Source organism: Triplophysa dalaica, chromosome 12 (genome assembly GCF_015846415.1).
Source record: "Triplophysa dalaica isolate WHDGS20190420 chromosome 12, ASM1584641v1, whole genome shotgun sequence".
Classification (NCBI taxonomy): Eukaryota; Metazoa; Chordata; class Actinopteri; order Cypriniformes; family Nemacheilidae; genus Triplophysa; species Triplophysa dalaica.
In genome coordinates this window covers 15,183,082-15,195,962 of record NC_079553.1, presented here as the reverse complement: position 1 = coordinate 15,195,962, position 12,881 = coordinate 15,183,082, and the positions used below count along the sequence as shown (strand labels likewise).

At 37.0% G+C, this 12,881-nt stretch overlaps 2 protein-coding genes across 3 annotated transcripts in view; both read right to left on the bottom strand.

Annotated features, from left to right (window-relative positions):
- Window positions 1-551, bottom strand: part of LOC130432842 (threonine--tRNA ligase 2, cytoplasmic-like) — a 38,379-nt gene extending 37,828 nt beyond the window's left edge. For both annotated transcript variants that reach the window (XR_008908490.1, XM_056762391.1), the window contains exon 1: window positions 334-551. Coding sequence is in view for 1 of the 2 variants with exons in the window: in XM_056762391.1 (XP_056618369.1) it covers window positions 334-535 (202 nt within the window). In the remaining variant the exon portion in view is untranslated. The remainder of the gene's footprint in view (window positions 1-333) is intronic.
- Window positions 552-4,450: 3,899 nt separating this feature from the next.
- LOC130432841 (A disintegrin and metalloproteinase with thrombospondin motifs 16) overlaps window positions 4,451-12,881 on the bottom strand; it is a 55,897-nt gene continuing 47,466 nt past the window's right edge. Inside the window, exons 19-23 of the mRNA XM_056762389.1 lie at window positions 8,149-8,353; window positions 7,770-7,964; window positions 7,003-7,212; window positions 6,400-6,547; window positions 4,451-5,441 (exon numbers count right to left, since the gene is read on the bottom strand). Of these exons, the coding sequence (XP_056618367.1) occupies window positions 5,332-5,441; window positions 6,400-6,547; window positions 7,003-7,212; window positions 7,770-7,964; window positions 8,149-8,353 (868 nt within the window). The 3' untranslated portion in view covers window positions 4,451-5,331. The remainder of the gene's footprint in view (window positions 5,442-6,399; window positions 6,548-7,002; window positions 7,213-7,769; window positions 7,965-8,148; window positions 8,354-12,881) is intronic.

Genomic DNA, 12,881 nt, shown 5'->3' with positions numbered 1-12,881 from the left:
TTATCTATGCGTGGTCATTCATCCCTTACACTACAAAATCGCATTATATATCTGTACGTGCACAACGATCGTAAACTTTCTGAAAAGCTTAAACTTAGTTATAAATGCCAAGGCCTGCAGCATGATCCTTCATTTAATGTAAAAGAAATATGCCAGACAACACTTTGTACAGTGTCCGGACACCACAGAAACATCACACCTCCAATCCTGACATTTCTCAAACACCCTTCATTAAAACACAAAACGCGTTGCCATCACAGCAATGTGTTTATTTGACCGTGTGCGTTGCGTTAGTTTGTGTGTGCGTGCTCTTTAGCAACATTAGCAACTCACATTTCTTCAGCCACTTCATCCAATAGCGCACTATGACGCTGTGATGTTTCTTATTCTCGATGCACCACGAGGATAATCCCTGTATGGACTCCATCGTGTTGGTTACTCCTTGAAATCGGCGGTCTAGCGATGACTCCAAAGCAGCCGAAGAGCCGCGGCCACCGCCGTGACCACTGCTGGCCGCTCCGGGTCCAGACGCCATCTTTCCTTCACCTTCCCAGAAGCTACGCACTGAATGATTTAATCAAGGGGCACCAGCAGAGGGCGCACTTCTTCACATTTACAATAGACCACCAGGCGGCGACTGTTTGGATTGAATGTTACTGTAGTGGGCTACCACGTCATGAAAACATTATTTGTAGTTAAACTATGATTAGGTAAATTAGCAAATTCCAATTTTGGATTGGAATGTTTTAAAATGACGTACATAATGTTGAATGAAAAACATGTTTGAGGTAGTCTGAGTCAGTCTATAGTATTTATCAATGATTATATAATAAACTTTATGTTTTTTATGTTATGTTATTCAATCACATTAGACCCCTAGATCAACCTCAACACGAGGCTGAGGAAGAATGATAGGATTACATTATATTTTTACTTTTTCTTTGATTGGGAGGCAGCGAGAGAGTGTGAAGTCTTATATTTTTCAGCAGATGGCGCTGTTGTACTATGTCTGGTATGGCGTGGCCACGTGCAAGGGCTGAACAATTTCGGATAAAATTTGGAATCATCCAACCCGAAAGAATACCGTGACTATTCTATCAGAATTTCCATTTATCTCAATGAAAGTTGCTTGGCTTATATAGGCCGCATTAACATTTTGTCAAACCACCTTCCTGAATGATAAAATATTTATGAAATGTTATTTGCAAATAGTAGTAACCTACATTTGTCAACACGACTTTGCTGAAAATCCGGGATAGTTCACCCCAAAATAAAAAAATCTTTAATAGTTTATTGACGCTCATGCCATCCCAGCTGAATTTAACTTTATATCTAATTGCTTCAAGTGTGTCTTCTGATGAAATGTCATAACTGCTAATACATGCAATAATGAAATTTGAACTGATAAACGAGCAACCACCTTTGACTTAAGGCGTAAATATATTGTCGTTTTCTCACCCACTGAAGTAGTATGCCTTACTTTTATAATATTTTTAATAAATTTTACTTTTATAATGAAGTTTAATTGAGAGGGTGTAAGGTTGGGGCTTCAATGTAATGTAAGGAAATATATTGTGATGTCATATTGATTGTTTAGTAAAGCTAAAATGAATAAAGAATAGTCACTTTCTGGCGAACTTTAACAGATTTTTTTTATTTAATTCAGCGGAATTTAAACTGTATGTTAGATAGTCGTGCAAATACTTTTTCTTGATCAGAATCTTCTTTTGGTTATGGAACAACAGTCGTGTCAAACAATAGTTTTAATCCTACCCCAAACACTAACCAATCAAATGTCTATAAAAATGTTGTTTAACATTCTTGCAGTACATTCTATTTCAAGTGTCTTTTTTATTAAATCATTTTTATGAATCAACAGCAAATTTACAAACAAAGCAATGAAACACAGAAGAGGGGTTTGCCAACAATCAACGAAAATAATAATACAAATTACAATATTGGTAAAAATGTTTTTTTAAATGTTTTAAAAAATAAAACTTATTTAAATACACTGCTTACAGAAATACAGAACAAAGCATACACAGGAAAGCATTACACATTAGTGCTCTTATCAAAAGACCCCCCCCAAAATGAAAAAACAATTATATAATTCCGCGAGGAATTAATTGTACCTTAATAGAAACAAATAATATCCTTCAACTGAAAGGATCTGGGAGAATCAAGATGTTTACCAAAGTGAACAAATAAACTGTCAAAAGCTATTGTTTTTTCGTTATTCTTACAAAATAAGCAAGATTTAACCATATCCATATACTTTGCAATAGTGTCATTCACAGAATATATAAGACTTTAAAATTCACCTTTCTAGAAATAAAATATTTATAAGGTAACAAAGGAGTTTTCTTAGAGTCTATAAACTCAATAAAAGAAACGCAGAATATATTTCCAGTGTCTGATGACAGATGAAAATGTTGATGACATCATCATCAATTACAATTACAACACTAGCAGAACCAACAGACACACTGCCACAACTGATCAGACATATATCATATATTTGTGTCTTTCAGTGAAACAGGCACCTTTCCCAAAATTGACATAAAAATAATAATGATTTAATTGAAGCAAAATACTTTTTCAATGACATTATTTTTGATGATGTACTCTGATACCCATTTTCGTTTGTTTGTGAAATATTACACGTTTAATTTCTTTCTCTGCCTTCACCCTTCAGACTGGTTTATCTGTCATGTATTGTTGTGTTGTTTATAAGGTTGTCATGAAAGCTTGTTAATTACTTGTTCTGGAAGTGATTCTCTGTGGATTAATAGTTCTGTGAGCTCATAAAATGTCTAATCTCGTCTCTCCTAACAAATGCATTTTAATATGAACATGCAAATCAGAGTAAAGCTTGCATGTGTAACAGAATTATACAGAAATAGTCCACCACAAAATGGTCATATTGTTACCATTGGGTTTGTTCCAAACTTGTTTGAGTTTTTTCAAAAGCCAAAAAGGTTTGGAATGACAATATAACATGAATAAGTTAAGACAGAATCATGAGTTTTATGTGAATCAACCCTCATTGCTGTCTCATTTGTGATACCAAATTATTATTACTTTCTCAATTATCTGAAAGGTGTTCACATGGCTTTAAGTTGGCTGAAGTATTAAATGATTGCTAGGGTGTTCTGTAGAGTGTTGTTTCAACCTGGCCAAAAGAACCCATGGAGGCCTCTAAGGGCATGCTCACAAATATCCTGTTTGCTCTCAACTGTGCCTGAGCGCGACTGTCCCAGGGAGTGTCCCGACATGTGCACCTGGGAAAAGTGACGTCAATGCATACCCTCATAGTCATACAACACATACTAGACTGCGTCCTTATCAGATGCTTAATCATGCCTCACTCAAAACCCACCTCCATCCCCATCTCCACCATATCTGCCGGATCATTTTAATTTAACACTGTTAAGCATTACACCATGTGTAACTGCACTAAGAGTTTGCCCATAACAGTTTTATTCCGCCAATTCTGCTGTTTAAATTTTTGCCAACAGTGGTCCTGACAGAAATAAGTTATTCAGATCTTTTAAAGAGTTCCTTTTGATTAACTGGTGGTAGCAATGAATAGATATTGTTATAGTCCCAGGGAGCACTCACACACTGATAGGTCTAAAATGTACTGTATACCCATAATGCACTGTGAGAATTTTTAGACGCATGTTAGTACAGGGGTTCCAAAGCAGTTTATATTGTGATGGCTCATAGTCTTTCGTTCACTATTAGTTTTAGGGATTTTTTATGCATTCTTGTATTCAACAGGTGGAAAACGTATTAACAATCAGTCAGAAAAGTAATAGCGCATCTCTTCTTAATCAGACACCTGATGTGAGGTATCATTCATGTGATTTACACAGCGAATACAGTGTTTGGGGTTGTTACTATACACAGTAATGTATATACAGAATTGCTTCACTAATATTCTGAACATTAATCTCAACTTTCAAAGACTTGAACAAAACATGGTTTAACTGTTAACAAATGTCCCAAGACATTTATAACAGAAAGTGATGTATGTGTTTTCTGCTAAAGTCTTTACAGCTCTGTGTTAAAAGACGGTGAAAAGCTTACAAGTCATAAGAGTTCCTGAACGTGCTCCAGTGGCCTCGGCTGACTCCATCTGGAAACAATAGCACACGAAGAACAAGGAAAACCCTGAGTCAGCGCTAGAGAAGCCGGCTCGTGAGCAATCTGCACATCTGCTTCTTGCAGCCAAGAGAGAAAGACGACACAGGCTCTCATATGATGGCAATACGACACGCATGGCGTTTAATATGAACTGGCACTTACAACAAATCCTCTGTCCACCACTTCAAAAAAGCATTCAACGGTAACATTCATCGATTGCTGTTTTACAACAAATGCATACTGTAAATGATTGAACTCATTTGTGCTATATAGCGCTCACTTCACAATCCATTCGCAAGGATGCCAGACCCTTTTATGTGTGGAGCAAAGACAGATTTATAAGACTTGGAAGTCGTGTGGTGACAGTTGATTTAAGAAAAGCTGAGTTTGTTAAATGTGGCACTTATAACAGTTCATTTATTAGTTTAATAGCTGTTTTTACCTCAGAAATAAAAAAATAGTGTAAATGCATAGAGAGATGCTAAACACAGATCATGCAATTATATCCGAGGTTATAACAACAACACAAGACTGCCAGGAAAAGAATAGCACAACATTACAGGCGAATACCATTCTGCTACACTGCAGTATTGCTAATAAATAAGAGAAATATTATCATTCATACAAAGGCACTGATTCATTTTCATGTTAACTTAAACCCCCTGTTATGCACAAACTGCTCGGCTGCCATTGAAATGAACATATAGCACCATTCAAAGCACCATAATCTCCCTGCTGATGATGATTTGCTGCCATCATTTGGTTTAACATGACGTTATGAGTCATGCTCTTGGAAAACCCCTTAAGAATGTTTATTTTTTATTAACACATAGCACATATTCATACAGAGCACATTTAGCTTCAGATTCAAATGTATCTGGCCAGCTCCAAGTCCTTTTGAAGCTCTGTGAGACACAATGAATTGAATCCTCATGCCTTCAATGACATTTTAGCACCTTCGATGAGTCATTTCCTGCAGGGGAGTGACACAGTCTTGTCTGTTTCTGCATGAAGTGGACTGCTCGTCGTAAGCACCACAATACAAGCTACTTCAAGTTGATAATAATGTCTTTGTGTTCAATTCACGAATTTGCTCAACACAGTATTAGGTCGGGCATTGCTCTGGCCCCTTGAGGGCTTCCATAACCTCGCCTCAGAAGTTCAATGTCGAGCAGAAAAGTCTCACGGTTTTGAGCAGGACTGGCAGCATTGTTTCCCATAAAACTTGTGGTTGCAGACTCCATGCTGTGGTACCAGATAGCACCAGTTGAAATGATCTTTACAGATCCCATCTACACAAAAAAGAAGAAATAAAGAGCGAGGGCTCAAAGTAAAAATGGGATAACTTGCTTAAGCTAGAAATGACACAATAACATAATCTATTGACAACAAAATATGACATTTACTGAACAACTATTCCAACTAAAACAGCATTTTGGAAATATGAGAGCTTTTTAGACAGAACAAAAACTAAAGTGACAAAATGCTGCAAAAGCTGAACTTGAGATGGATAATTAATATCTTTTAACATCTTTAAGTTATTCACTTTGAGTTGCAGAAAAAAAAACATTGTGTCTTGAGCTGTGTATCCACCATTTAAAATCACACAGCAGTGTCATAAATTTGGCATAATCTGTTGAAGGGATATTACATTCACTGTGATAGAAATTTAATTCAACTACCGACCAAAAAAAGACTAGAAATAAGACTCAAATAAAATTTAGTTTGGCATCTAGAGGTTCAAAATCAACATTATCTTAAGCACCCTGTTTCAACTGTTGTTAAAAAGCCCTTTTAATGGATTGCAGCAGCTTGCCAGTAAATACTGTAGATTTAAATGCATTTAATTCACTGGCAACAGTTTGTTTATTGATTAATTAACATTGAACAAGTCTTTATCTTTACATAAAAAAGTATATCATAACAGCCTCATATAAAGCATTCTTGGAAACAGAAATCAGAAAAAAAACTGAACAAGACAGTGAAGGAGGAACTCGGGTTCCTTTGCATCAGGCTGTTATTTTAATAGTTCTTTTCTGTAAAGATAAAGACTTGTTATTGTTTATGGTAATGTGAATTGATCTTTGAACAAACTGTTGCCGATAAATTACATACATTTAAATCTACACTAAGTTACTGGCAAACTGCTGTATGAATATGTTTTCTTGTGAATGTGTTAGTAGTTACACGACCATATTTACTGTCAGTGTGTTAGTACAGAGTGATTTTATACGAGCGATCTCTGCAGACCTTGCTTCTCTGGCTGGGGACAGAACACTGTGTTACAGGCCTCCGACACTGCAGGCTTCAGCTGTAACACACACCCAGATGAAGGACGTCCATGATCAAGACATTGAACTGACCGCATCTGAACTCCCCCTCCACATGACACTGTACACTGAAAACAAACAAACAAAAAACACACGTCATGCGCAGCAACAATCACAAACATCAATACAACAAACATTTCTTCACTCATACAGTTGCTCTGTTTGCTATTATAGTTTATGCAAGTATTGCTCTGCAAAATTATTTGGTTATGACTAAGGCCCATATTGCAACACAAAACACAACACTTTACTTAACAAAAAATAAAACAAAGCAGTACAGCCCTAATAGAACCCAATCTAACATTACCATTCAAGATGGACAGTATCTCAAACTGTTTATGGTGTTCTCTGTATAAGTTGTTTAAGTATAAAAAAAAGCTTTTTGTAATATTTAAATGACTGTAGTAAATACAGATAACGCATTCCTTTTGTGATTAATTTAGGCAGTTCTTCTTTCTGTTTGTATCTGTTTGATGAAGGGGAATGTGGGATCAGGGCCACTGAACTGTGGACGGTCACTTGCCTGGGTCCATGGAGAGGTGTACCAGTCCGGTCTGCTGTGAGGAGAGAGGATTGGACAGTCTGCTAGGACACAGGTTCTCTGAAGCTCCGTGGAGGGCTTGGGCACATGCTGACACTTTTTAGGTGACAACTCCCTGTATTTTCCTGCCACATCCTTCTCAGCGCACTTCACAACACGCGCCTGAAGACCTTTACCACAGGACACCGAACACTACAGAGACAAACAGAGAACATTACTGCACCCATACACACATTTCCTTACAATAAAAATCATAAATGTCTGTAAGAGGCATGCAATGGCAGACTGAAAGTCAAGTAATCATTTAGCAGGCCTTTGTTTTATTACAGAGAATACCTCTTGAGCAGTATTGAGAGATAGAATAAAACCCAAAAATGAATATTCTATCATCATTCATTCAACCTTTTCATTTCAAACCTGTACTACTTTCTTCTGTAGAAGACAAAAGAAGATGTTTTGAAGAATGCTGGTATCTAAACAAAACTGGCTAATGTTGACTTCCATTGTAACACAAAATCACTAAAACATTTCCGTAAAATATTTTCTTTTGAATGATATTAGGGTTAATCATTTACAGATTTGTTTCATTTTAAGGCAGAAAACTTTATTTAACTTCAAAAGACTCTATGAGCTGAGGAAAAAGACACTTCAGTTTAAAAAAGCGCTCAGGACCTTTTTTGAAAACCCTTGACTTTGTTTACTAATCTGAATACTTTCACCACAACTCAATGAAATATGAAAGGTTTTACCGGTTGCCAGGTGGAGACGAACCACTGGGCCTTGCGCTGTTTGTGGCAGCGTTTGATCATGCAGGTCTGTTGGCTGTCAGGTTTGGGCAGAGCGCCACAGGAAGCATCCTGCAGCACATGAGACTGAGAACCCAGGTAACTGCTCACACACGCCACCGTCCTCTTCATCACACCCTTCCCACACTTACGAGAACACTGGAAATAGGAAATAATTTGATAGGGCTTAGTAATACTGTAGTAATATTGAACACATTTGATCTTTCACCTTCAGGTGAGACACAAGACATCTGTCCACAAATTTTCAGTTTATGACCTTCAGCTGCTTTACAGATAGGATAGTCAGGATGTTGGTTATGTAAAAATAACAATTCTTACTAACCTGGGACCAGGGACCGGAAGTCCAGACTGGCGGGCAGGTGTGTGTGTTGCAGGTCTGTCTGCGAGATGGCGGCGGTTGTGCACACTTGTCATCAGTCACCATTTCAATCCGATCAGGGCCTGTTTTTTGGAGGCACTGCACCTGTCTGATCTGCTCTCCGGAGCCACAGCTATGACTGCACACACCCCATTCTCCCACGCTCCAGCTGTGGCATACAATACCACACACACAATGTAAGACTCTAATATCCGGAGAACTTTCATTGTGTTTAATGCATGAGAAATATTTTTCACACATGTGAAATCCCATTTCACTTTGGTTGTGTGATAACTGGATAGTAAAAATAGTATAATGCATACTAAGTTTGTGAAGAATAAACATTGCCATGATTAATACTGTCACAGGACCCCTGTACGTTGCATGTTTAATTCAATGTATAGCATGTGGTTATGATTTTGGTTAAGATTTTGTAAATCTCCTGTGAAAATGAGAAAAAACATACTAACAACTAAACCTCTCTTTCTCTCAACAGGTATTGATCTGGCTTTTGTTGAAACTAGTAACTTTGCATCAGCACCTATTGTATTATTGCTCCTGTATGACATCGATGAACTCTCTGTAAGTCGCTTCGGACAAAGCATCTGCCAAATGTAAACGTAAATGAACACGGTTCTTTGTCTGACACACGCATCTGTTCTGGTTAGTAGAGGGTTAACACTAAGACACCTTGATTGTAAAGTGTGGAAGGTTTGTTGGCTTTCAGCAAAAGTCACCAGTCAAATATCAGCTTATAAAGGTCAACAATTCCCCTTAAATGACCCGACCGACCTCAGATCACACCCTCAGAACATACAAACAGCCTAAACTTTATTTACCGAAGCTAAACACATCATTTGATCGGAATGTTACAACAACTCTGACAAATGTAATCACTGTAGTGGCCTCGGCTTAAAAAAGCGCTGGAGATGCTCCATATGGTTTCAACCTCCCTGGTTCACTCTCCTTAAAATATCTCCAAAATTATGCTTTGAAATCAGACATCTGATCTACTTTAAAATGTAAATCCTTCAATAGCCAGACGGTTGTTGTAATTAAAGGAACCTAATAATACATCATATGGAGAATATGATATTGTGACTGCTGCCATAAACTCATTTATGTGACTTAAATAATTACAAGCAGAATTATACACACAAGCCACGATTTCATCAGGCTTTAACTTTCACGATTCATGATTTGAGTTGTAATGCAAACATTGAATTGGCACTCTTTGGGGAAGTTGTCTGGCCAATGAGACTATAGTTATTTGCCCCATAAATATGGCAGAACGAGGACATTATATTCTTTTGCGGTATAATATATCTCTCAAGTTTATGCTAGCACCTCCTTATAAATATGAAAGTTAAGAAATGACAAATAACATCTCGACACAGCAAAGAAGAATAGATACTTTGTTCAGATGAAGCCGTTAAATATGAGAAATAGATTTTAAGGTCTGATCTCACACACATCTGACATTAGCTTTAAACTTGTACCCCGACTCACAGTGATGTCAGAATCTAAATGTGAACCTTTTTTATGATGTAATTCTTTCTCCATGCCATGTTTGACATCAAGAAGGGCGCACTAAAATACTCTAAACTTACTTGTGTTCTGTCAGCAAACATATATACTGCATACATATTGCAATATTCTCGCAATATTTGTAAAATAACTATTACGGAAACGTAGTTGCGCATCTACTGTGCCATGCCACAAAATCTATCAATGTAATTGCATGCTTGAATATCAAAAATCAAAACAAGGGGCTTTTATTTTGAAGAAACATAGCATAGGCTTGCTTTTAAGGCACAAACCATACTGTTTTACAAAAAACGATTCCTTTTGACACGTTGCTATGACACATTTGGAAACGAGAGAGGAACTATTTTTATACCCACTAAAATCACAATATGGTTTGAAAATAATTATGAAAATGGATCAGAAAATTCATATCACTGATGCCATTTGCTTTATTTGTTTGCTATCTATTGATTTTATGATGTGTGCTTCTATGCATTGGCATTTATTTAATTTATAAAATACGTCTTTACGCCATTATACTATAAATTGGAATATACTTTTTTAATAAATAAATAAATAAAAAACCAAAATAATAAAAGCCTTTAATTATTTACTTGAACATTGTCGCAAACTGCACTGTAAAAGTATACAAAGAAATGATCATTTACAAAATAAAATTTTGTAAATAAAATAAGCCTCTTTTTTCTCTTTGTTTCGTGCACAACCATGCGTAACACATTTCTTTTCGTTTACTGTTTTCTTTCCGTGTAAGTTTAGACACGTCCTGCGTCGGAAATCGCCTACTTCCATACTAGTAGGTAAAATTAAGTATGAGTCATGAGTACGTTGGAAACCTAAGTATGCTAAAAACAGTAGGAGAGACAATTCTCTATCTCATGATGCCACGGGAGCCGAAGAACGGTCAAATTTCAAACATAATTCATATAAAAATAGCGGAAAACTTTAAGACGGATGTACAACAATAAAACATGACAGTGCAGTATGTCCAAAATGTATTCATACCACTCCCACTCATCCTATATTGAACGTACTGTTTAAGGGTCGTTAGGAAGGTACTTATTCAAATTCAGTACGTACTATCCCAATATGCGATTTCAAGCGCAGCTATGGCTTTACATTACTCCTTCAAGAGAATTACCAAAAATGACACTGAATCATAGGCAGCACTAATTCTTATGTGGGACTTTCTGTGAACTGTGACTGTTGAAATCTTCAATTGTATTCTGTGAAGTTGTCTCTGTGATATCAGTGTTATAATGACTAAAGCTGTGTTAAACTGACCTGAGTTTGCAGTAGCCATCAATAAAGTTTAAATGGTAACACACAGACCTTTAAACTTCTGGCTGTGATTAATATGTACACGTGTCTGTGTGTCCACATCCATTAGTTGGGAGTGTGTGTTGAGTTTGAAAGGCTTTTAAACCGGGCCTCACGTAAACCCTGAAGAGTTCAGGCCAAACAAACAGGACATCAGCAAAATGGGAATGCAATAAATGGTGTTTATAGAGGCCAGTTAATGAGGTAGAGAGAAAGAGAGAAATGTGAATTTTCATGGCACTGACACATTGGTTCAGCTCTTGCCACCTGTTGATGACATAATGACAGTATCACGCTATTCAAATACTGGAATAGACACGAGCAAATGTTTGGCTAGTATTACAGGAAGACACGTTGAGAGTGACTCATTGCTATGCTCTTGGACATCTAAATGTAAGTCCCTCTCAGATGACTGTTAACAAGACATGATGGATTTCTCTCGATGTGTTACAAATTGCGCTGTAATTTAAAATACACAACAGGTTTTTTTTTCTGGTCCCAGTCTGTATGCTGAATAGTCCATGGAGGGCCACTGAAGTGTTAAAGTGCCTCCAAACCTTGAGAGAGAATCCCTTCATCATCATTCGGTCAATCTCATGTTGTTTTAACCTTGTACCTGGTTCGTTTTTGAGAAGAAAAAGTTGACTAAGGTGCTTTTTTTGTAAAAAAAAACACTGGCAGCGTATGGTTACAAGCAGCAGCCGAATGCCATGATTTGTCGTCAGCGTCTGTGCACGAAGGCAGCTCAGAGAAGATAGGCAGTGTAAAGGAAGTCTATTTGAATTATAAACAGAGAGCGTCTTTGCAATAACTAATCACATATTTAAAAACTACAATACTCATTTCTCTCTAGAAATGCAATCAGAAATTGCTGAAAGAGAAAATTAAACTTACATTTATACAAAACTATGCTCCAATGCTCGTTACGGCCGCCATTTTATTTTTTCGAGCTGGAGCCTTCCTGGAGACTCAATTAGGTTTCTCACATGTTGTTATGGAAACGACAGGTCTCTTTCATTGGTTAGCTGGGGAAAAGGAATTGGATGTTTGACGCTTTTTTTTAAGAAAAGTTTTTTCAACCTCAGATTACGCTCTGAGCTGCAGAAAAAGACGCCGGAGCTGGTGTTTAATAAAGCGCTCAGGACATTTTTGAAAAAATCTATAGGATTATAACGTAAAACAGACGCGAGCAGTTTGGAAAAAGAAGTGTGAACACGGGCTTAAGCAAGATTTTCATGAAGCTCTTTTTCATAAAATGAATGTGAAAGGTGCTTGAAGTCACCATAAAAGTATCTATAAAAGTTCATAGGGTCTGAGGCTATACATTTACCAAAAATCTTGCCCAAAGGTTTGGTTCTCAAAATCAAGCATAATAGGAATTATAGGATAATTTGAATTGCTTTATAGAATCGTAATTTCAGTTCCATAACTTCGTGAGAATTTTAGTGTAGTGTAACTGTAAAAAAATGTACAGACAATTGACATTGGTGCTTTTTCAGTCAAAAACACTTGCAGCATTGTGGTTACAAATAGCAGGCCGCAATGAGAGAGACCGATTTTGACAGGCTTCATGGGAAGCGTAGTTCTATTTGAATTATAAACAGAGACAAATTTTCAACAACTTATCACATGTTAAAAATCACAACACTTGTTTCTAGAAATGCTATGCTCCATGAGCTGATTGGAAGGACGATGCCACAATGGGAACTGAAGGAGACTGTTGATGGATTATCATATTGAGGAACAGGTAAACAAATCCAAAACGACGGGTAACATGGACGGGTAACATGGACGGGTAACATGGACGGGTAACATGGACGGGTAACATGGAC